Source organism: Vipera berus, assembly GCF_964194415.1.
Source record: "Vipera berus genome assembly, chromosome: 6".
NCBI lineage: Eukaryota > Metazoa > Chordata > Lepidosauria > Squamata > Viperidae > Vipera > Vipera berus.
Genome location: NC_138208.1, coordinates 44,958,732 through 44,984,552, shown reverse-complemented (window position 1 = coordinate 44,984,552; position 25,821 = coordinate 44,958,732). Strand labels below are relative to the sequence as shown.

General features: G+C 39.2%; 1 protein-coding gene across 1 annotated transcript in view; it reads left to right on the top strand.

The window, feature by feature from the left end:
• PTPRB (protein tyrosine phosphatase receptor type B) overlaps positions 1 to 25,821 on the top strand; it is a gene marked incomplete at its 5' end in the record, with an annotated part of 84,448 nt that overhangs the window by 46,177 nt on the left and 12,450 nt on the right. The window contains 11 exons of the mRNA XM_081330186.1: positions 4,745 to 5,008; positions 6,599 to 6,862; positions 8,081 to 8,344; positions 10,038 to 10,307; positions 11,820 to 12,083; positions 12,848 to 13,111; positions 14,929 to 15,210; positions 17,226 to 17,504; positions 21,427 to 21,576; positions 21,794 to 22,037; positions 24,368 to 24,474. Of these exons, the coding sequence (XP_081186312.1) occupies positions 4,745 to 5,008; positions 6,599 to 6,862; positions 8,081 to 8,344; positions 10,038 to 10,307; positions 11,820 to 12,083; positions 12,848 to 13,111; positions 14,929 to 15,210; positions 17,226 to 17,504; positions 21,427 to 21,576; positions 21,794 to 22,037; positions 24,368 to 24,474 (2,652 nt within the window). The remainder of the gene's footprint in view (positions 1 to 4,744; positions 5,009 to 6,598; positions 6,863 to 8,080; positions 8,345 to 10,037; positions 10,308 to 11,819; positions 12,084 to 12,847; positions 13,112 to 14,928; positions 15,211 to 17,225; positions 17,505 to 21,426; positions 21,577 to 21,793; positions 22,038 to 24,367; positions 24,475 to 25,821) is intronic.

Below are 25,821 nucleotides of genomic sequence, written 5' to 3'. Positions count from 1 at the left end.
CACAGGAACTAGTCAACTTATGACAGCTCATTATTTGTGCAAATTATTCAAATTGCTAATAAAGAATTTGGGAGGCTAAGATGATCATTTCGAACTCATTTATGTTCTCATCAGTTAGTCATACCCTTTATCTGAGATTCGAACCCGGGCTGATTGTATATCAGGCAGTGTTTTAACCTCCTGAGCCACGGGGTTCTTTCTCTCTTATATTAGCTGGAAGGCAAGGCAAATGTATGTTTAAGTATTTGTCAAGGCTTTTTGAATGGACCTTGCTAATTAACTCTTTCATTCCTGTTTTGGCCCGGCTCAGGGCTTATCCACAGGAACTAGTCAACTTATGACAGCTCATTATTTGTGCAAATTATTCAAATTGCTAATAAAGAATTTGGGAGGCTAAGATGATCATTTCGAACTCATTTATGTTCTCATCAGTTAGTCATACCCTTTATCTGAGATTCGAACCCGGGCTGATTGTATATCAGGCAGTGTTTTAACCTCCTGAGCCACGGGGTTCTTTCTCTCTTATATTAGCTGGAAGGCAAGGCAAATGTATGTTTAAGTATTTGTCAAGGCTTTTTGAATGGACCTTGCTAATTAACTCTTTCATTCCTGTTTTGGCCCGGCTCAGGGCTTATCCACAGGAACTAGTCAACTTATGACAGCTCATTATTTGTGCAAATTATTCAAATTGCTAATAAAGAATTTGGGAGGCTAAGATGATCATTTCGAACTCATTTATGTTCTCATCAGTTAGTCATACCCTTTATCTGAGATTCGAACCCGGGCTGATTGTATATCAGGCAGTGTTTTAACCTCCTGAGCCACGGGGTTCTTTCTCTCTTATATTAGCTGGAAGGCAAGGCAAATGTATGTTTAAGTATTTGTCAAGGCTTTTTGAATGGACCTTGCTAATTAACTCTTTCATTCCTGTTTTGGCCCGGCTCAGGGCTTATCCACAGGAACTAGTCAACTTATGACAGCTCATTATTTGTGCAAATTATTCAAATTGCTAATAAAGAATTTGGGAGGCTAAGATGATCATTTCGAACTCATTTATGTTCTCATCAGTTAGTCATACCCTTTATCTGAGATTCGAACCCGGGCTGATTGTATATCAGGCAGTGTTTTAACCTCCTGAGCCACGGGGTTCTTTCTCTCTTATATTAGCTGGAAGGCAAGGCAAATGTATGTTTAAGTATTTGTCAAGGCTTTTTGAATGGACCTTGCTAATTAACTCATTCATTCCAACATAAATGAGTTCGAAATGATCATCTTAGCCTCCCAAATTCTTTATTAGCAATTTGAATAATTTGCACAAATAATGAGCTGTCATAAGTTGACTAGTTCCTGTGGATAAGCCCTGAGCCGGGCCAAAACAGGAATGAAAGAGTTAATTAGCAAGGTCCATTCAAAAAGCCTTGACAAATACTTAAACATACATTTGCCTTGCCTTCCAGCTAATATAAGAGAGAAAGAACCCCGTGGCTCAGGAGGTTAAAACACTGCCTGATATACAATCAGCCCGGGTTCGAATCTCAGATAAAGGGTATGACTAACTGATGAGAACATAAATGAGTTCGAAATGATCATCTTAGCCTCCCAAATTCTTTATTAGCAATTTGAATAATTTGCACAAATAATGAGCTGTCATAAGTTGACTAGTTCCTGTGGATAAGCCCTGAGCCGGGCCAAAACAGGAATGAAAGAGTTAATTAGCAAGGTCCATTCAAAAAGCCTTGACAAATACTTAAACATACATTTGCCTTGCCTTCCAGCTAATATAAGAGAGAAAGAACCCCGTGGCTCAGGAGGTTAAAACACTGCCTGATATACAATCAGCCCGGGTTCGAATCTCAGATAAAGGGTATGACTAACTGATGAGAACATAAATGAGTTCGAAATGATCATCTTAGCCTCCCAAATTCTTTATTAGCAATTTGAATAATTTGCACAAATAATGAGCTGTCATAAGTTGACTAGTTCCTGTGGATAAGCCCTGAGCCGGGCCAAAACAGGAATGAAAGAGTTAATTAGCAAGGTCCATTCAAAAAGCCTTGACAAATACTTAAACATACATTTGCCTTGCCTTCCAGCTAATATAAGAGAGAAAGAACCCCGTGGCTCAGGAGGTTAAAACACTGCCTGATATACAATCAGCCCGGGTTCGAATCTCAGATAAAGGGTATGACTAACTGATGAGAACATAAATGAGTTCGAAATGATCATCTTAGCCTCCCAAATTCTTTATTAGCAATTTGAATAATTTGCACAAATAATGAGCTGTCATAAGTTGACTAGTTCCTGTGGATAAGCCCTGAGCCGGGCCAAAACAGGAATGAAAGAGTTAATTAGCAAGGTCCATTCAAAAAGCCTTGACAAATACTTAAACATACATTTGCCTTGCCTTCCAGCTAATATAAGAGAGAAAGAACCCCGTGGCTCAGGAGGTTAAAACACTGCCTGATATACAATCAGCCCGGGTTCGAATCTCAGATAAAGGGTATGACTAACTGATGAGAACATAAATGAGTTCGAAATGATCATCTTAGCCTCCCAAATTCTTTATTAGCAATTTGAATAATTTGCACAAATAATGAGCTGTCATAAGTTGACTAGTTCCTGTGGATAAGCCCTGAGCCGGGCCAAAACAGGAATGAAAGAGTTAATTAGCAAGGTCCATTCAAAAAGCCTTGACAAATACTTAAACATACATTTGCCTTGCCTTCCAGCTAATATAAGAGAGAAAGAACCCCGTGGCTCAGGAGGTTAAAACACTGCCTGATATACAATCAGCCCGGGTTCGAATCTCAGATAAAGGGTATGACTAACTGATGAGAACATAAATGAGTTCGAAATGATCATCTTAGCCTCCCAAATTCTTTATTAGCAATTTGAATAATTTGCACAAATAATGAGCTGTCATAAGTTGACTAGTTCCTGTGGATAAGCCCTGAGCCGGGCCAAAACAGGAATGAAAGAGTTAATTAGCAAGGTCCATTCAAAAAGCCTTGACAAATACTTAAACATACATTTGCCTTGCCTTCCAGCTAATATAAGAGAGAAAGAACCCCGTGGCTCAGGAGGTTAAAACACTGCCTGATATACAATCAGCCCGGGTTCGAATCTCAGATAAAGGGTATGACTAACTGATGAGAACATAAATGAGTTCGAAATGATCATCTTAGCCTCCCAAATTCTTTATTAGCAATTTGAATAATTTGCACAAATAATGAGCTGTCATAAGTTGACTAGTTCCTGTGGATAAGCCCTGAGCCGGGCCAAAACAGGAATGAAAGAGTTAATTAGCAAGGTCCATTCAAAAAGCCTTGACAAATACTTAAACATACATTTGCCTTGCCTTCCAGCTAATATAAGAGAGAAAGAACCCCGTGGCTCAGGAGGTTAAAACACTGCCTGATATACAATCAGCCCGGGTTCGAATCTCAGATAAAGGGTATGACTAACTGATGAGAACATAAATGAGTTCGAAATGATCATCTTAGCCTCCCAAATTCTTTATTAGCAATTTGAATAATTTGCACAAATAATGAGCTGTCATAAGTTGACTAGTTCCTGTGGATAAGCCCTGAGCCGGGCCAAAACAGGAATGAAAGAGTTAATTAGCAAGGTCCATTCAAAAAGCCTTGACAAATACTTAAACATACATTTGCCTTGCCTTCCAGCTAATATAAGAGAGAAAGAACCCCGTGGCTCAGGAGGTTAAAACACTGCCTGATATACAATCAGCCCGGGTTCGAATCTCAGATAAAGGGTATGACTAACTGATGAGAACATAAATGAGTTCGAAATGATCATCTTAGCCTCCCAAATTCTTTATTAGCAATTTGAATAATTTGCACATATATATATATATATATATATATATATATATATATATATATATGTATATATATGTATATATATATATATATATATATATATATATATATATATATATATATATATATATATATATATATATATATATATATATATATATATATATATATATATATATATATATATACCTATATATATATATATGGATCTTCGGTCATTCGGGGTTTTCCCCGCGTAGAACTAAAGATGTAGGTGCAACGTTTCGATATATATGCATAAATGTTTTGGATTGCTAACAAAGAATGAAAGGGAGACTGATATAGCCATTTCAAACTTATTTGTTCTCATCAGTCAGCCACACCCTTCTGAGATTTGAACGTGGGCTGATTGCACATTAGGCAGTTGTTGTTTTTTTAAAAAAAAAGATTTGGCCCTTATTTGGGCTGGCAAGGTGTTCAAAACACTCATATATATAGAAATTATACAGTGATTAATATATTGGTCACAATCCCATTATTTTATTTTAGGCAACAACATACTATATAATTCTTATTTTATTCATGCATACTGTAGCCCTGGGAAATAAGTCATTTATATAGAGGAGAACAGAGAAGGACAATAAAAACAGGGTTTTGCTCAATTTTTACATATCCAAACAAATCATTTTGGCCTAGATAGGAAGACTCATTTGTAATGTTAGTAGCTCGATAATTACTGGCCTGAAATCAGATATTCATCACAATACTATGTTTATCAGGATAAATTTTACTACATACTACTACAGCTAGGTCAGAATGATTATCCTTTCCTTAGAGTTGACATGTAACAATTCCTTTCTCAAATTACTTTGTGTATCGACTGTATCAGGTATAATGGCACATTGGAGTATGTTTTATCTTTTCAGTTCCTTCAAATGTCCAGGGACTCACGGTGAGCAATTCTGCAAGAAGTGACTATTTAAAGGTATCCTGGCTACATGCCACTGGAGACTATGACAATTATGAAGTGATCATCAAGCACAACAATGATTTCATTCAAACAAAAACTGTCCCCAAGGATGTCAATGAATGTATATTCACTAACCTGATTCCAGGAAGGCTTTATAGTGTAACTGTTTGCACAAGGAGTGGAAAATACGAAACCAGTGAAAGGGCCAACGGAAGGACAGGTAAGTGAATGTTCAAGAGTGGTTCAAATAAGCTATACTTTAAAATTAAAAATCCAGTTTAAATATTACACATCTGAACTGAGGATCTTATTAATTGAACTGATTGTTAAGGACTGTTTTCCTATGTAAAGAAAGATCAAGTGCCTGTCTTATAATTTGATGTTTATGACCAGCTAATAAATTAAAACAAATCAACAAATTCAAATCAAGATGAACAGTTGTATGACTGTTAGCAACTAAGAGAATAGGCATTAACTTTCAGTCTCCTGAAGAAACACTATTTTGTCCAGTGAGTAACATTCTTCATTTCAAGAATGCCCTGGATCAGGCTTTCCCAAGCTGCTATATTTATTAAAGAACATAGAAGTGAAAAATGTGCCCAAATTAAATATAATATGTGTGTGCATGCTTGCATATGTACATTTATGACAAATAAGTTCTGGAAAGAAAGAGATAATGTCTCCCATCATACAGCATTTCCTGTAAAAATATCTCTGTACATTCCTAAGAAACAAATTGAATCATAGCATGCTAGCTATCACCAGAATAGTGTTTAACCTCATTCCTCAAAAAGAATATGTAGAATCTTTTAACATGTTTAAAGGATATGTTAAATATTTTCCCTAAGTAAAGGAACCTAGGTTATATCATCTCATATATGGATGCCATGTCAAAAACACTACTGAGTTATAAAAGATGTATCAGTTGGTTTAGGTTACATAAATATTTCTATAAAGGTAGAATGCAAATAATTAAAATTCATGCTCACTCAAAAATATATGTATTTCAAAATGATTAAAATCATTTCTGAATGTATGTACAGGTAGTCCTCAATTTATGACCACAATTGAGCCCACAATTTTAGTTGCTAAGTGAGATGGTTGTTAAGTGAGTTTTGCCTGATTTTTTACGACCTTTCCTGCCATAGTTGTTAAGTGAATCAAAGTAGTTGTTAGTAACACAATTGCTAAGTGAATCTGGCTTCCCCATTGACTTAGCTTGTCGGAAGGTTGCAAAAGGTGATCACATGACACTGAGATGCTGCAACCGTAATAAATAGGAGTCATTTGCCAAGCATCTGAATTTTGATCATGTAACCATGGGGATGCTGCAATGTTCGAAAGTGTGAAAAATAGTGATTACTCACTTTTTCCATTCCTCTTGTAACTTTGAACAGTCATTAAACAAAGCTGAGGACTATCTGCTCAGTTATCCTAGGCAACAAGAATGCATGCAGCTCTCCATAGGTAAATGAATAGGTTGGTGAAGAAAGGTCTATGGGCCCTCTTCTGTACCAGTCACATAAATCAAGTGGACTAAAGAAATGGCAATCCTCCCCTTTGCAAGAGCTTTCTTCCTCTTTCAGTTTAATGCTTTTAGGCTTTTAGTTCAGTTCAGTAAAAATATCCTTAATTATCACACAGTAAGCTAATTATAGGATTTTTTTATAATAACTTTCTTGATGGCTAATAATATTTGTGGTCTTATTTAAAAGCTGATCAAAATGAGTAAACTGTTCCTCAAGGCTGTGTGTGTGTTTGTGTATATGTATATTTGTTACCTCACACTGTCCTTTCCCTCATTCTTCAGTTCCAGAATCCGTAAAAGAGTTGACTCTTAGTGACAGAAGTACTGAAGATTTATATATTACTTGGTCCAAAGCTGATGGAGATGTTGATCAGTATGAGATCCAGCTTCTGTTCAATGACATGAAAGTTTTTCCACCTCATCACCTTGAAAATACTGTCGAATCATTCAAGTTTACATCCCTCACTCCAGGCCGCCTCTACAAAATTGTTGTCATGACAATAAGTGGCGAAGCACAGCGCTCTACTTTCATAGAAGGATTGACAGGTTAGAAAAAAAAATATCAAAAGACTTCTGAACTTGCCTTTGTTGGGTTACAAATGCATGAGAGCAGTAATTTTTCACAAATTTGGGACAATGCAATATGATCCAGCACAGAGGTCCCCAACCATTTGGGCACCAGGGACCGGTTCTGTGGAGAAAGTTTTTTCCACAGACCAGAATGTGTACGGTTTTGTGTGCTGCCTGCATCCCATGGATGGGGCTTTGCTTGTTTGTGCAAACTGGTTGCTGGCATGCTGCGGCCCAGTACCGGTTGGGGACCCCTGATCTAGCAGATTGCAAGAAGGGAAATGCATTTTTAATTCTGTACCTTTGAATTTGGGTTTTCCTCCACATGCAACATGACTTAACATACAAAAACAGCATGCAAGAAGGGGCTGTGTATGGTCACAAACTTGAATGGCTTTACAGTGAGGGACGGCACTGCTTGGGGATTTACATTAGGAGTATGTCTCCATCTTCTACATGTAGGTATCTAGAAGTATTTGCTTGAACAATTTGAAAAAAACAATTCTAGGCTAAGTAGGCCCCAGCCTAGTCCATTCCAACATGGTAACATAAACATTATCATAAAATATTTCATGACATATTACAAAATGTCATAGAACATTTCCTGTGGTCAATTGCTAATGTTTGACAGTGCTGTAGAGTTCAATATGGGCTACTTTCAAAGCAGATATATTACTGAATATATCTCTGAATTTTTAAGAACTTTTCCAATACTTTAGAAGCTTTGCCTTCATAGAAAGCATTGAGGAATCTGTAAGGAAATATGTCTGAAACAATGATCCAATAGGCACAGGTTGTCTAGTAGAATCTAAAAGTGAAAAGACATTCTTATCACAGAATTGTGTTTGGAGTGGCAGGATTTAAAGTTCACAGCACTGAATCCTCCTTCCCATCCCATTTCCATCACATCTACAAATTTCATTTGCTAGCCTATTCAGTAGCCAGGTTTTGAGTATTTATTCCTGGCATTTGCTCATCAATTTACTTTCTGTAATTTCACATTGAAGCATCTGCAATTTTTCTCCAAAATCTTTGGGTCCCTGCCTGCCTCCTATTATAACATCTCTTAAAGTTTGTTTACAAAATTATAAAACAGATGACTGTCTTTCACGTTTTCTGCAATTTTGAAAATATATGCTATATTAAGGAAATGTAAAGTAACTTTCCTTCCCATGTTGCTTTTTGTCTCTTTAGTTCCAAGTGCAGTTAAAAATATTCATATTTCACCTGCCGGAATGATGAACAGCTTGAAAGTGAATTGGAACCCTGGAGGGGGAGATGTTGATTCTTATACTGTCACAATACTTCATCACAACCATCCCCTTGGTGTCCAGACGGTTTCCAAACATGTGTATGAGCACACTTTTAATAAACTAGATGCAGGGGAGCAGTATATCATTGTTGTACAGACCAAGAGCGGCTTCCTGCATAACAATTCAACTGCTGTTGGACGAACAAGTAAGTCTCTTCCTGAAACCACATGTCAAACACAAGGCCCGGGGCCCGGATCCGGCCCGCGAAGTGGTTTCATGTGGCCCCCGAAGCCACCCTGGAAACAGTGAGGGAACGGTCCCCGCTGCCTTGGCCCTGGCCCAGAGACCCTCCTTCTGCCAGAGACCCCCAGATCTGTCCCACTCCTGCCCAGTCCCCCATAGGCACCCTTGATGCCAATGATGTAGAGCTGGCCATGGCCACCCAGTAGGCCATACGCACTCCAGCTGTGCCCACCCAGTAGGCCGCGCCCACCCTGGCCATACCCACCTGGCCCCCCGAGGGCAACCACAATGCTGATGTGGCCCTCAATGAAATTGAGTTTGACACCCCTGCCATAGGAGCAAACAGTTAAGAAATCTTCACAATCCGCTCCTTGTCTCTCCAGTCCAGCACACAAATTCTGCCCTCCTTTGTCAGGCACCTCTTTCGCCCCATCCATTCAATGACCTACATGGTTGCTTAATAACCATAACTGCCAGAGCCAAGATTGCAGTCACTGAGGAAAGCAGTCATGTGGGCATCTGACATAATGACCGCTTTGCTCAGTGATCAAAATTCCTGTCTCAACTATGGCAGTAAGTCAAGGACTACCTGTAACAATTGAAAATTGAGTAAAATGGAGAAAATAATTAAAGAACTTTGCTAAGTTATAATAATCAATTTCATAAGTGGTGTCAGAAGCCACTTCAGCCCACATCTTAAGAAAGTAGGACTCTTGGAGGCAAGATTTTCCAAGCAGGAACTTTTACTAAGAAATAGGAGATAGAAGGCATTAATAGACAGGATCTGAGGAATTCCCTCACAGATAGATATTTTTAAAGTGTTCCCAAGCAAACCCCACCCCACAGTTCATTAGGTCAGTTCCGGATCAGCCAAGCTCCAGGTGATAAGGCCATCATGGGAGAAGAGAAATAACAGTCCATTTGCAGCAGGATTATTTCCACCCTCCTCACACATCATTCGGAGAAACAAACCAGATTCCGGAGGGTTGTATTTCTCCCTTTCCCACCCCCTTTTCTAGTTTCCCCGTAGGTTGAGAGGGAATGCCTAGTGAGAAAGCAATTTGGTTTACATTGTAAAGGATAGCAGGCAGGCGGAATAAACGAAGGTTACATTTAAGGGAGGAAGTGAAAGCCATAAAGTTCCATGCCTGTTCCCTCTCCCCCTTGGCAATGGCAGAATCCAGGGGAAGATGAGATTTGGGTTTTGCTCAGAGGAGATAGTTAGAAATGAAATATAAATGGGTTCTGACAAGTGGCTTGTTAAAACTCTGCATAAAGAGAGTTTCATTTATATTGGAAGCTAGAAATGAATAGGGCAGGGGGGAGGTGCAACTATATAAAACAGCTGTCATAAAAGTAGTTGAGATTCTGATTAATATGTGTGCTGCAGGGAGATGTTGTTTTTCTTGGCACCAAAACATAGGGGGAACAACTTACCTAAGAGTTTTACCAGATATGATTTATCCAATTCTCTTCATTTTACATTCCATTGTTTTGATCTCACCTCACCTCAACAGACAGACTCAATAGCAGTTCAATAGCAAACATCAATTATTGCAAATATGGTCCAAAATTACCAAAAATAGAACTTGGAATTTTCAAATGTATAGAAAAATTACTCATTTGAAATATTACCATTCAACTATTATTTCTAGTTCCTGCTCCTGTTCAGCAGTTGCATACAGACAATGAATACAGCAGTTATTCATTGATGGTGACATGGAATGGTGCTCCTGGGGTAGCTGAACGTTATGACATCCTCCTGTTGACTGAGCATGGTGTCCTTCTACACAACAAATCAGAACCAGCCACTGCTAAACAGCATAAATTTGAAGATTTAACACCAGGCAAAAAGTATAAAATACAGATGTTCACTGTCAGCGGTGGTCTCTTCAGCAGCCGGGCAGAAACTGAAGGCCAAGCAGGTACTTCAATGCGTCTAATACGAAACAACAACAATCTGTTGCTGAAAATCTGTTCAACTTTAATAAATTTTAAATTGCATCATGAATATTTGCATTGTTTTTTGCTAATTGAATTATTATTTTAGCTAATTTCTTAGCTATGGAAACAATACATAAATAAAATATGCCAGCAAATCTGCAAGTATTTCAACTGTCCAAATAATTTCTTATATGAAAATTTCAGTTAATTTTGACTGGTCTACATACACTGGTAAATATCCATAATAGGTTTACTCTTGTTTATTTTTCTTTATTATGAGAAGCCTCCATATAAATAAAGGTGTGTGAATATTTCAAGTTAAAAGTATTTTGAATTCAAAATGTTAAATATCTTCTACTACAAGTGGGATTTGAGTTCTTCTGGGGACATAAAATTTACATATATCAAGTTCCTGGAAATTTTTCTTTTAATTTGGAACATAGGTCATTTTTTTTCTTTGCTGGCTTTCTTATTGATTGGGGACACTGCTGTTTTTATAGTGTAGACTTTATATATCAGTCTCAATAATTAGCCCTTCCAGGAGAAAAAGCCCAGCACCATTATATAGTAAATAACAGTAAATTATCCCAACTTCTTATTTTATTTCTTTCAATGACAAAAGAAAAAGGAAATTCATTTCATCTTAAAAAGAAAGAATTTCAATAGTTTAAAAATGCCTGTTTCTAAACTGCCATTATCAAAGCCAACCTAAAAGAGTCCACACCTCTTTAACATTTTGACTTCATATCCATCAAATTTCATGAAAATGAATTGGCCATTTTAATTTTATGAGTAGCTGAATGTTCAGAATATAAATGATGGAATATGCAAAATTAGGTCCCTCTTATATGTAAAAACTTACCTGTCCACATATAAAAAGCTGCAGTAGACAGAACCTATATTCACTTTAAACACATTTTTTATGTTAAAGAATGTTTGGATCTGTTGTATTTAAAAAATGACTTAAGCAGGTATGTGTTGAAATTACTGATAGAAAACCCATTGATTTTTTTATTGTGAGGTCGTTTGTGCTCTCTGACCTTGATTGTTTTCTTGCAGATGTTTCATTAGCCAAACTAGATAACATTATTAGTGCAGATATTACCTAGTTTCAGTAATGAAACATCTACAAGAAAACAACCAAGCTCCGAGAGCAACAAGGACTCCTCATTTCAACTAGGAGCTATAAAAATTATCCTCTATCAGTATTTTTAATTATACTATGGTAGTACACTATATTAACTGTTCTTTTTAGGTTTTATAAGCCAGCTTGATTATGACTTAAGAATTACTATGGTGAATAATGGATAAATAAATGCATCTGGGGACTATTTTCTAGTTTATGCAGTGATTAATTTTTTTTAGTTTGTAGCCAGGAGTAGATCAAATTATAATGGCATTTATTTCCAGTTAATTTTATAGAAGGCAACACTGTGGATATTTAGTGTGTCGGTATAGTTTTTTAGATTATTCACTCTCTTTTCCGATTTCAGCTCCTGCAGCTGTCACAAATTTGAAAGTTACAGAGCGTACCACTGGACGCTTATCATTCAACTGGACTACTTCTCTGGGAGAATTTGATAAATACGACATTTTTTTGTATAATCCAGACACCTCTCTTCAGGACAGAAATTCAGGAAACCAAAATCTCCAAAAGTATTCCTTCCAGAATTTGGTGCAAGGCAGATTGTACAAAATTGTGATTGTTACTCACAGTGGCAAGCTTACTAAAGAAGCATTCATCTTTGCGAGAACAGGTAAAGCTCTTCATGAGCTGATCCATCTACAGAAAAATGGACTCTGAAAACATAGTGGGTTAGTTGAACTGTGAAAAGCTATTATTTATAGACTTGCTAGTAAACCATATCACAGTTGCTGTAGTTCTTCCTGCCTGCTTGCAACCTTATAGAGATTGAGAAAGTTCAGGTATCATAGTTAAACTATAGTTTAGTGAGGTATAAACAAGCCTAGGCTCTACTTAAGCTCTCACATTTCTTGTTTATACCTCACTATAACATTTCTCATGTTTCTTTTTACAGCCCATCTAGAAGTTGTTTGGAAGCTTTATTCTTTGCTTTTGATTAATCGAAGTTTTCTTTATCAAGTATGAGTAAATTAACTGTTGTTAATTTAAACTAGCATGGTCTATAAAACACAACTGAACATCAGGTTGTTGCAACAAAGGATAACTTACCTTTGTCAGTCAAAATCCACAATCCAAAATTAATTACAATTGAAACAAAACCTATGAATACTTCTTTGTCATCAGATTGTCATCAGATCATCAAAATAAGCACTCCCCAAGCTTAGATTAAAATGCCTTGCTATATCATATATTTGTGTGACAATCCAGTAGGAAAGTAAGATTCCACTTGATGTTAAATTTTGAACCTCCTTAAGGCAGCCAATCAGAAGTAATAATCCTAAGGATTTTGTGAATTCAGCAGATATTTATATTTGATGTACAGATGTACAAACATCTGGTATAAATGTTGAGCATTCTCTATTGTCTTCTGTTTAGACCCAGCTCCAGTTAGCAATCTCAAAGGGGGTAATAGGAATATGACTAACAGCCTGTGGTTTACTTGGAATCCAGCACCAGGAGATGTTGATTATTATGAATTTCATCTTTATAATACAAATGGCACACAGAAGGAAGCACAACGTGGAAAAGATCTGACAGAGTGGCATTTCCAGGGTTTAGTTCCTGGTAGAAAATATACTCTTGTTGTGGTTACCTATAGTGGTGAGCTTTTTAATTCAGCTAATACAGAGGGACGAACAGGTAAATAACAATCCCATCTTTCTTTTATGTTATTGGAGGCATAATTTGGCAAGTAAACTTTTTTGCTTAACGTCTGCACCATGAAAATATTTTTATAAGTGCTTTATAATCCAATTCTAACCATCTGTTTTCCTGAGAAGAATTTTTTATTGCATTCAGTGGAGCTTTCCTCCAAGTAAATAATGTATGGATTGCTAGATCATAGATACAACTTTGAACAAGCATTTATGATTTTAAAACAAATTAATACAAGTTTCACCGATATTTCCACAGTGAACTGTATCTGGTTCAAATGCATAAGAAACTGAAAGATAGCTCTAATAAAAATGTATATAATTCATTTCACCAGTTCAGATAATCAGAGAAGTGTGTAATCTGCACTTCCACACAAAATCAAAGGAATTGGAATGGGGCATGGAAATCAGCAGAGAATCCTATATTGTGAAATTGAAAAGCAAAATACTAATGGTGGTACCTTGCTCGATAGTAGTAACTGTGAGAGGGATCTCGGAGTCCTAGTGGACAATCACTTAAATATGAGCCAGCAGTGTGCTGCAGCTGCCAAAAAAGCCAACACAGTGCTAGGCTGCATTAACAGAGGGATAGAATCAAGATCACATGAAGTACTAATACCACTTTACAATGCCTTGGTAAGGCCACACCTGGAATACTGCATCCAGTTTTGGTCACCACGATGTAAAAAAGATGTCGAGACTCTAGAAAGAGTACAGAGAAGAGCAACAAAGATGATTGGGGGACTGGAGGCTAAAACATATAGAGAACGGTTGCTGGAATTGGGTATGTGTAGTTTAATGAAGAGAAGGGTGAGGGGTGACATGATAGCAGTGTTCCAATATCTCAGGGGTTGCCACAAAGAAAAGGGAACCAAGCTATTCTCCAAAGCACCTGAAAGCAGGACAAGAAGCAATGGATGGAAACTAGTCAAGGAGAGAAGTAACCTAGAACTAAGGAGAAACTTCCTGACAGTTAGAACAACTAACCAGTGGAACAACCTGCCTCCAGAAGTGGTGAATGCTCCAACACTGGAAGTTTTTAAGAAGAGACTGGACAGCCATTTGTCTGAAATGGTATAGGGTTTCCTGCCTTAGCAGGGGGTTGGACTAGATGACCTCCAAGGTCCCTTCCAACTTTTTATTATTATTATTATATTTAGGTAACATTGAAAGTGAAATAGATAAAATCTGATTACATGTTTCAACTTTGAACCAAACTCAAGCCAGTGATTTTGCTTAATATTCAGGATGCTATCAGCCTATTCTTCAGTAGGATAACTCCTGATCACTATAAAGAAACATGTCAAATTTGGTACGGCAGGAAGAAAAGAAAGACCAGATTAAACATGGTCTGAATTTGGTTAGGGACTGCAGATATAAAAAAGTCCAGATGAAATTGGACGGTGCCTTTTCATGTTGGTGGCAGCTCCATTCTCATTGCTTCCTCCATTTTCATTCACATAATTTACATTATTAAGGAATTAAAAAGAATTCAAAAGGAAGTTCTCTGCTTGTTTTCTCTGATTCGTTTTAATTTAAATTTTGTGATTTGTTATTTCCTAAATAGAATTCTATTAATGGGTTTCCTTCAGTCAGATTTCTAGAACAGGGGTCTCCAAACTTGGCTACTTTAAGACTTAAGGACTTCAATTCCCAGAATTCCTCAGTTAGCATGGGAGGACTTCTGGGAGTTGAAGTCCACAAGTCTTAAAGTAGCCAAGTTTGGAGACCCCTGATCTTGAACTATGGTCTTAAGTGTACTACCTACTCAAGTGAAATATGGTTGTGTTTTTCTATCTTTAGTGCCAATCCCTCCCAGTACTGTGTCATTTGCTGATGTGACCAACACCTCTTTATCCATCACATGGCTGGGCCCTCCTGACTGGACAGACTATGATGACTTTGAGTTGCAATGGACTCCAAAAGATGCCCTCACAGTCTTCAATCCTTATAGCAGCAGCAGATCAAAAGGCCGCATCTTGAATGGCCTCCATCCAGGGAGACTCTATCACTTCAGTATCAAGACGGTTAGTGGTCCAGTTCGGAAGACTTACAGTAAACCACTTCTTGGAACTGTGAGGACAAGTAAGAACTGGCAAGATCTTTTTTGAATTGAATCTGGACACTGCTAAGAAAGCTTGATAGATGCATTGATTACTTTATATCGAAAAGCAGCTTAAACCATTGTTGCAAATTCAAAACCTTCACTTCTCTTCTGGCTATGCCCTGCATCCCCATGTAAATCCAGACAGGGACTGGTGAATTTGAATAATTTTGGTAACTGCTCTGTCATACCTTCTATATCTGATTGGAAGACAACACATTTCTCACATCACTGTGTCTCAAAATAGTCACTTTAGTTTCCTTGGGGAGGAACTACCCACCATCTCAGTGTATCGTTTGCTTGTCATTGTTCTGATTTCCACAATCTGTGGGAAATATCTACAATGTTCTGTGATATCGTTTGTTCATGAGACTGTCAGCCTTTACTAAAGGGTGGTTTGGGGACCATTTCTTGACACCAAGTACCTCCTGATCCTCTTGCATCTTTAGGTTACACTTTTTTGTGGGTTTGCCTCTATAGAGAGTTTCTTTCTCTCTCTCTCTCTCTCTCTCTCTCTCTCTCTCTCTCTCTCTCTCTCTCTCTCTCTCTCTCTCTCTCTCACTCTCTCTCTCTCTCTCTCTCTCTCTCTCTCTTCTTTATGTTTTCTTCAGTTCTCTGTCCTTCCTGGAGATCTTTAATTCCCCTGTTCAGAAACATCTCATCTTCCCAAAGCATTTCATTGTAGTCACAACTATCCTTAAGTCCCTTCACCCCTTCAGTAAGGAAACAAGCTTGAATTGGCTATAGATATAGTTAAGATCCACAGCAGTGTAGACTGGCTTTATGTGAGTTCAGAAACATCAGTGATGCCATGAAGTCACTAGCAGAGAAATAATACCAAATATTTTTAATGAATTCTTGTGCTTTCAAGTAAGTCCGGGCAAGCTGAAAATGTTTTATTTGCTGCAGTTGAACAGTAAATAATGTCTTTCTTTTTTCAAATCTAAGTGTCTAGTACCCACATTCCTCAGGTGAAGAAAATCCTGGGAGAATCTCTCCCATATTCTAGCACAGTGGTGGCGAACCTATGGCATGTGTGCCAGAGGCGGCACTCAGAGCCCTCTCTGTAGGCACGCACGCCATCGCCCCAGCCCCGCCTCCTCTGTGGCCCCCTCCTCACCAGCAGTCCCCCGGAGAAGAGTTGCCCCCGTGCACGGCCCGCACAGAGCAGTGCAGCCAAGGACATGGCAACTGGGCAACAGGGACAAGACTCCGCTCTTCCGCCCCATTGTACGCAGATGATGTTGCGGGGGCAGGGTGGGGCGGGTTTGGGGCACTCAGTCTCTAAAAGGTTCACCATCACTGTTCTAGCAGCATATTGACTGCATTGAAACTAAGTATATCCATTTAGGCATCAGTCTCATTTCATCTTATCCTTTGCAGCAATTTTATGATGCTCGGTAGGTGTCCTCTCCCTCCACCCCCTGCCTCAAATTTGTAGTAATCATTTTTCCAGCTGGTCAAAGGAAGACAGCATCCAGCTCCTGTTCTTGTTCTCCCCTTGCTGTATTTGTTTTTAGTGGCAAAGGGGAAAGCGTCTGAAAAAAACAATCCTGGGAACTGGGCAAGGTGAGAGTTCCCAGCAGTAGGAAACTTCCCCTTCTCTTAGCAGCACTCAGAACTCAACTTCACAACCCCCACAGAAGCCATCCAACAACACGTTAAATCATCAAGACCCTTCGGAGTAAAGTTGCAAACTGAGTCTTAGGACATTTATTGTACTTTTCCTGTAAACTTCTAATATTTAAGGTTATCACAAATAAGTTACTGCAATTTTAAACAATTTATTTAAATTATGGTTAAGTCTGGAAACTTAGCAATAATGAATTAATAATCTTGAGTTTGCTATTCCTCCAACATTAAAATTGTGGCAGCCTCATTCTCTTTGATAGTGCAATATGCCAAATCAATATAAATCTCTTTGATATGACCAGTACTTGATGTAAGTATAAATATCAATGCATAATCTTGATTTTGTTTCTGCTTCTTTTCAAAGGACCGGATAAGATACAAAATTTACATTGTCGGCCACAGAATTCAACTGCCATTGCGTGCTCCTGGATCCCTCCTGACTCTGACTTTGATGGATATAGCATTGAGTGCAAAAAAATGGACACGGAGGAAATAGAATTCTCTAGGATCATAGAGAAAGAAAGATCTGTATACAACATCATGACCCTTGTTCCCCACACAAAATACTCAGTGTCTATCAAAGTGCAATCAGCTGACATGACCAGTGAGATGGTATCAGACAATAGCATCACTATGATAGATCGTAAGTCACTTCTGAATGTACACACAAAGCTTAATGAAGAAGAAAGTATAGCAGGGATGGGGCAGGAAGGCCTCTAGTGTGTGATAAAAGACTTGAAATGAATGCCAAAATGTGTTTCTTTGCTGTCTTTCATGCATTTTCCAGTGGTTTTTCTAATTTTAAAAGTAAATGGATGCATTTCTTTTTTAAAAAAAATAAATCTTTATTTACTTTTCGTGTTAAAAACACACACCATACACCAACAAAGACAAAAAAACATTTACAATATACAGAAAATGAAGAAATCAAAAAATTGGAAACCATTTCAAAAAAAATCAAATTATATCTACTTCTAAGCTGACAATTATATTCCACTCACTAAATCTCTTATAACTAACCAACTCCAAAGCTTATTCATTAACAAAAACTATATCACTTCATTTTTGACCAACCTCCAAGCCACCCTCATTTCTTTAATCTTTTATCCATCCAAATATACCATTTATTCCATGATAGAAATGCTGATGTCTCTTCTTTACCCTTCAACCTCTTGGTCAATGTGTCTGCTTCTGCACAATCAAATATTCTCCTAATTATAGCTTCATCCAGCGGGGTATGATTTGCCTTCCAAAATTGAGCATACCCCATCTTCGCCACCATTAAGATATGTAAAACCAAATACCATATTCCCCTCTTAATATTTCCAGGTCTGAAGCCAAGCAGATAGATCTCTGGTTTAAGATCAACTAAACACCCTGTAATTTCCTCTATCCATTTTTGGATCCTCATCCAATATCTAACCACTTCCGGACATGTCCACCATAAGTGATAATACGTGCCAGTCCCTTTACCACACTTCCAACAATCAGCCGACAATCCAGGGAACATTTTGGAAAGTCTAGCCGGAGGAAGATGCCATCTATAAAGCATTTTGTATATGTTCTCCTTATATGACGTGGAAACCACCAGCCTCATATTAATCCACCAAATCTCTTCCCATTTCTCAAGTGGAAGTGCATAACCAAAATTCTTCCCCCAGGTAATCATCACGTCTTTTACCACCTCCTCCCCTACTACCCTGATTAGCAACAATTTATAGCACTTAGATATCATCCCTTTCTCCGGACCAAGCAGAATCTTATCTAATTCCTGCAGATTCAGATAAATACCCCTTCCTTCCTTCCTTCCTTATCCTTCCTATACCCTGACTGAATCTGCAGGTAAGCCCACCACTCCAATTGAAACCCTTGCTGAGCCAGATCTTGTCGCGTTTTGAGTTCTCCCCTGCTATCTAAAAGTTGGTCTTCTTCCCTTCTTGAGTAGGGTCGGATGGGTCAAGGCTTCCAAGGTTGATAACCAACTCGGAATTTGCACATAGTACTTGGCCCTTATCTTATCTCAATTCCGAATCAGTATATCCCTTATGTAATGATGAGTAAACTGTTTGCTTGGAGGAGTACCTTCCCGCCAAAGAGCAGCATGCCATAATGGATGTATTTCTTATTGTTACTTTTTAAAACAATTAATCTGATGAGCTTTTGTAACTAACAGAGCAAAGTAAATGGCCTAGTAAATGCTATTACATTGGTTTTAGAGGGAAAAAAGACTTATGGGATGGAAGATACTGCCACAATATCTGACTCTCTATAGGTAAAATCTGTATTTGAGCCAGGGATGTTGAAGATTTCATTTGGTTCTCATGTTGTGGTATGCTGGTTCTACTGTACACCCCTTCAGCTAATAGGCAAACTGGATTGTAATTACCGTATATACTTGAGTATAAGCCGACTCGAGTATAAGCCGAGACCCCCAATTTCACCCCCCAAAACTGGGAAAAGTTGTTGACTCGAGTATAAGCCGATCTGCCGTTCTGCAAGCCTCTGCCGCCAGCAGAGGCTCGATCCGCCATTTTGCAAGCCTGAATACACAGGAATACCCTGTGTGGCCGCGGCTCTCGGGGAAGCCCTGGCTGTCCGCTTCCTCGCTCCACGCTGCCATTCGGGGCCCGCGCGTTCCCCGGGCAAATCGCGGCGCCCAGCAGGCGAGGAAACACGCCCGCTCGTCGCCCCCCCTTCCCTCAGGAGACGCGAAGCAAGTGACCGCCCGGAGCTTACCGAGGACTTGCGCGCGGCCGAGGCTTCGGTGCTTCCAGGATCGCGCGCACCTCTCCCAAGCCGCCGCCGTCCGGAGACCTGCCGAAGTTTGGGGAGGTTTGGGGAGGTGCGCGCGCACCTCCCCAAACCTCCCCAAACGTTGGCAGGTCTCCGGACCTCCGCGCCCTGCCTGCCTGCTTCTTTCCGCTGCGGAAAGAAGCAGGCAGGCAGGGCGCGGAGGAACGGAGACCTGCCAACGTTTGGGGAGGTTTGGGCACCTCCCCAAACCTCCCCAAACGTCGGCAGGTCTCCGTTCCTCCTGCCGACGTTTGGGGAGGTTTGGGCGCCTCCCCAAACCTCCCCAGGTCTCCGTTCCTCCGCGCAGACCTGCCGACGTTTGGGGAGGTTTGGGCGCCTCCCCAAACCTCCCCAAACGTCGGCAGGTCTCCGTTCCTCCTGCCGACGTTTGGGGAGGTTTGGGCGCCTCCCCAAACCTCCCCAAGTCTCCGTTCCTCCACGCAGACCTGCCGACGTTTGGGGAGGTTTGGGCGCCTCCCCAAACGTCGGCAGGTCTGCGCGAGGTTTGGGGAGGTGCCCAAACCTCCCCAAACGTCGGCAGGTCTGCGCGGAGGAACGGAGACCTGGGGAGGTTTGGGGAGGTGCCCAAACCTCCCCAAACGTCGGCAGGAGGAACGGAGACCTGCCGACGTTTGGGGAGGTTTGGGGAGGCGCCCAAACCTCCCCAAACGTCGGCAGGTCTGCGCGGAGGAACGGAGACCTGGGGAGGTTTGGGGAGGTGCCCAAACCTCCCCAAACGTCGGCAGGAGGAACGGAGACCTGCCGACGTTTGGGGAGGTTTGGGGAGGCGCCCAAACCTCCCCAAACGTCGGCAGGTCTGTGCGGAGGAACGGAGACCTGGGGAGGTTTGGGGAGGCGCCCAAACCTCCCCAAACGTCGGCAGGTCTGTGCGGAGGAATGGAGACCTGGGGAGGTTTGGGGAGGCGCCCAAACCTCCCCAAACATCGGCAGGAGGAACGGAGACCTGCCGACGTTTGGGGAGGTTTGGGGAGGCGCCCAAACCTCCCCAAACGTCGGCAGGTCTGCGCGGAGGAACGGAGACCTGGGGAGGTTTGGGGAGGCGCCCAAACCTCCCCAAACGTCGGCAGGTCTCCGTTCCTCCGCGCCCTGCCTGCCTGCTTCTTTCCGCTGCGGAAAGAAGCAGGCAGGCAGGGCGCGGAGGAACGGAGACCTGCCGTTTGGGGAGGTTTGGGGAGGTGCGCGCGCACCTCCCCAAACCTCCCCAAACTTCGGCAGGTCTCGGACGGCGGTGGCTTGGGAGAGGTGCGCGCGATCCCGGAAGCACCAAAGCCTCGGCCGCGCACAAGTCCTCGGTAAGTTTTTTTGTTGACTGGAGTATAAGCCGAAGTGGAATTTTTCAGCCCAAAAAGTGGGCTGAAAAATTCGGCTTATACTCAAGTATATACGGTATTCCAATTACACTTCCTCCAATTTGCAATGAAATTCTCAGCTCGAAATATATGCCAAAGTATATTTTGCTTAATATATTTCATTACAATGAAAAGCATTTCTAAACATAAATATTTTATAGATACTTTTCTTTAGGATAAATTTAGCAATAGTTATTTTGTATGAAAGGTTGCATTCAAGGCACACACACACACACACTTACACTGATGCAATTTCACATAAAAACAAACAGATGAGATAATAGGCTAAACACATTAGTTTATAAAATGAAAACTTAGAAAATTAATTTAGTTAATTTCCATTTGTAATTTTGGCACAATACAGCAGATGGCATTTGTAACAGTACTCTCATTTCCATTTAGGTCCTCCTCAACCAGCTGCATATATTCGAGTGAATAAAACGGATGCCATTATTACCAAATCCACTATCCACTTCACCTTCAATTGCAGCTGGTTCAGTGATACCAATGGAGCTGTGAAGTATTTTACAGTGGTTGTGAGAGAGACTGACGGTATGTTTTCATAGAAAATAGCCTGCAATTAATATGCTGCCTTTGACACTGTCTTCTACCACAGATTAGTAAAATATCATTATGACTTCATGAGTGACTAAAATTTAAGCTACTATTCAAATTCCAAAGCGAAATCCCAGACTTATTCTTTAGAAGTCATATTATATAATATTTAGCCTCTTTCTTTCTGCCTCTCCCAACCCCCATCCTTTTCTAGGCAGTGAAAGAACGAAGCCGGAAGAGCTTCACCCTTTACCCTCTTACTTGGAATATAAACACAATAATTCCATCCAAATCTATCAAACAGATTACTTTGCAAGTAAATGTTCAGAAAGCCCAGAGAGCATTTCAAAGAGTTTTGATATTAAGCTTGGAGCAGAAATGGAAAATCTGGGAGGAAAGTGTGATACAAATCAGCAAAAATATTGTGATGGACCATTAAAGCCCAGGACTGCCTATAGGTGAGAATCGTTGTAGTAATTAGGTTACAAAATACAGTGTTGTTTTATCTGCATTATGCTTTCTAGATATACTTTCATTGCTGTAAATAAACCAAATCTTTTGCACCACATGATATTATTTTTATAATAGCTTTCCCTTGGTCTGTCACATGGATAATGCTAAATCAAAGCTATATCATGTTTGAGAATTTTGCAGTTAATAAACAAAGAAACTATATGAACTAAGAAGGTAACTAAACATCATCAACAATATATCAGTGTTCAAAATAACTAAATGTCATATTAATTCATCAGTAATCTCCTATATGTTCAGTGGGACTAAATCTTTGAAGTTAACAAACCATTTAGGAATTGAGAGTAGATGTATATATGAAAAGTCTTCAGGAGTTCAGATTTAGTTCTGCACAAGAGCAGTGTGCTAAAAAAAATTAATAAAGGTAAAGGTAAAGGTTCCCCCGCACATGCGTGCTAGTCGTTTCCGACTCTAGGGGCCGTTGCGCATCTCCGTTTCAAAGCCGAAGAGCCAGCACTTGTCCGAGGATGTCTCCGTGATCATGTGGCCAGCATGACTAGACGCCAAAGGCGCACGGAACACTGTTACCTTCCCACTGTAGTGGTCCCTATTTTTCTACTTGCATTTTTACGTGCTTTTGAACTTCTAGGTTGGCAGAAGCTGGGACGAGTAACAGGCACTCACTCTGTTACACGGCACTCGGGATTTGACCTGCCAAACTACTGACCATCTGATTGACAAGCTCAGCGTCCTAACCCACTGAGCCACCGTGTCTCTATCTAAAAAAATTACTGAGTGCTTAATTAAATGTATATATGACAGCCTTCTGGAATAATATTTTGCACTTGGCCTTAGATGATCAGTCCTGATCAATATGAAACCACTCTTAGAATTCCAGTTACCGGTATATATTTTATAACTAAAAATGGTTTTAAAAGGTTTGTTTGTGTGGTTAGTGTTTTTATCCAACTAAACTGCTATCCTATGAGGTTTTTTTCTCTTAAATACTCAGGCAATTACATCAATTGCATAAAGGCATTGTGCGGTTTGGTCATATTTTAACTTAAGATGTAGGCATAATTTATTAAAAAAACATGTATTTTATGTTTTATGTCCTAACACTTGACTGAGTGTGCATATCAAACAAAAGGCTATTAGCTAGGGTCTATTTAACATTATGATGCTTTGCAAAATCTGATACACTCTTGCTATGCCAACACACAGGAAATTAGGGCAAGTGTGCCAATTCCTTTGCCAGTATAATAGTAATCCATATTGAGTGTTTTAGAAACAGAAGCCAGCAAAAATTGTTCTCTGTCTCTGTCTCTGTCTCTGTCTCTGTCTCTCTCTGTCTCTCTCTCTCTCTGTCTCTCTCTGTCTCTGTCTCTCTCTCTCTCTCTCTGTCTCTCTTTGTCTCTCTCTCTCTCTCCACGTGTGTCTATATAGGTATGTATGTATGCATGTTTGTGTGTGTGTGTGTGTGTGTGTGTGTGTGCATGTGAATGTGTGTCTGTGTTATAGAACCAACTATGAGTAATAGTGAAAATAATTAGACAAAATAAGAAAACTGCTGAATAATAAAATATTTTAGATGCTATTTTGTTATATCTTAATTATTTTCATAACTGTAAATTGATGGATATATTTCTATTCTACAGATCTTTATATAACACAATAGATGCTTCTGGCCACATTTAAAGGTCTTTTCGACCTTCCTATCTGAGTATCCTGCAAAATAAACAGGGAATATTCTTGGAATTGTACAAAGAAAGAGCAGAACATTCTAATTCTGAAAAATCATTTTTTTTAGTTTACACTAACTGAAATGCAAAGCAACTTGTAGCCTGCTTTATAAATGCACAAGTGCCTAATTTAAGCCCTACAATAAACAAACCACCTGACACAATACTTGAAGCAAAAACAGAAAGCAATATGGGTTGAGTTGAGTTCCATATTCATAAAAGTTAGGGAAGAGAGAGAGAGAGAGAGAGAGAGAGAGAGAGAGAGAGAGAGAGAGAGAGAGAGAGAGAGAGAGAGAGAGAGAGAGAGAGAGAGAGAGAGAATGTTAAACTCCTGTAGTCTTCAGAACAGTGCTAGGGTATGAAAACTGTGGTCCTCCAAATGTTGCTCAACTGCAGCTTCTAGTAATAGCCATGCTAACTAGGAACTGTGGTCCAACACTAACAACCTTCCTTCTTCTATTCTAATACAGTGGTGGTTTCTGTGATAACATCTGCACCTCTAGCTATTAGTCCTGTGATTGTAAAGCATAACTACCTCGGAGTTTCAGTACTAAAACTTTTGGTTTTCCTTCTAGAATCAGTATTCGAGCTTTTACCCAACTTTTTCAAGAAGATCTGAAGGAAGTCCAGAAGCCCTTGTTCACAGATACATATTTTTCTTTGCCAATTGTGACTGAGTCAGGTTAGTTTCCTTCCTATCTTTAAAATTTTGACTATAACTGAAAATGATATAATTAATATAGTAATCTTATTACTATATTATATATTGTCTAGAGGAGGTAGTGTTTAGATCCTCCTTAAGGGCCACTCTTGCTTCCTTTAAGGATGATTATAAGCCAATCCCTAACTTCATTTGGTTGAGAAAAATGAGATAGAAGAAGGTGGATTTTTAGATGAGATTAGCTACTCCAAAGTATTAGTAGTTTGACATTGACATTCCTGAATGTTTTTAGAGGAAGCATTCCATAAAGCCACCTTGTGATCACTGGATATATTCTGTGTTTGCCAGGAAGAAGCAACTGAACTTGTGTTCGATGGTTTACACGCATTGTAAGATGTGGAGTGAATAGTTCAGATATAATTTTAACATCTACATCCTTTACAGAATAGAATATATTTGAGATTCAATTCTGCTCCCAACCAAGATGCATTTGTCATTTAGAGTAAATCTCAATATTTTAATCTATATTCAGTCCACAAGTCGAAAACTTCCTAATTATTGTCATTAGAGAAAAAAGAAAGATTGGTGTATAATATGTCCAGCTCCAAGTCCCTAGATATTTTTTTCCAAAATTTGCATATAGATTACTGAAATTATATGAACAATAGGATATAGCTGTTAAAGACCTGAATGGCCAATTTAAAAAATCATACGCATAAACACATTACTATCTGACAGATTTCTTAAAAGGATACAATGATTGATTGTATCAAAAGTCAGTGTAATATCAACAGAACTAACACATAAAGTAATGGAGAAGGAGAATACATCTGAATGTGCCTTGCCAATTTAAGAATTGTAACTTTCAGTCCAAAAGACAGAAAAAATACTGTTGTATACTTATTATATAACAGGGTGAAATAATGAAAATACGATACTTTTCTACATTTAATTGAAGTTTTGAGAACAAAATAATACAATAAAATATTGTTTTGTTAATTGTTCTCCTTGTAAATAATACTTATGTACGTGTATAGTGGGAAACTGATAAAATAGTTATTTTATTATTTATATATAATTATGTGAACTATTGTGGCTTAGAAAAATGGTAAACAAAGCCTCTTTAGCTTATTTAACAAATAATGTTCTTTAAAAACTTGGATTTAGTAATTTGTATGAATTAAATCAAAAGACCTTACCAGTACAGGTAGTCTCATTTAATGACCATCCAAAGTTATAACAGACGTCACTAAATCCACTTATAGCCCATCCTCAAAGTTACAAGAGCTGCATCCCCCCACCCTTCCATGGTCACATGATTGTATTTTGGGGGCTTAGCAACCCATTTGCATTTACAATTGATTTTAA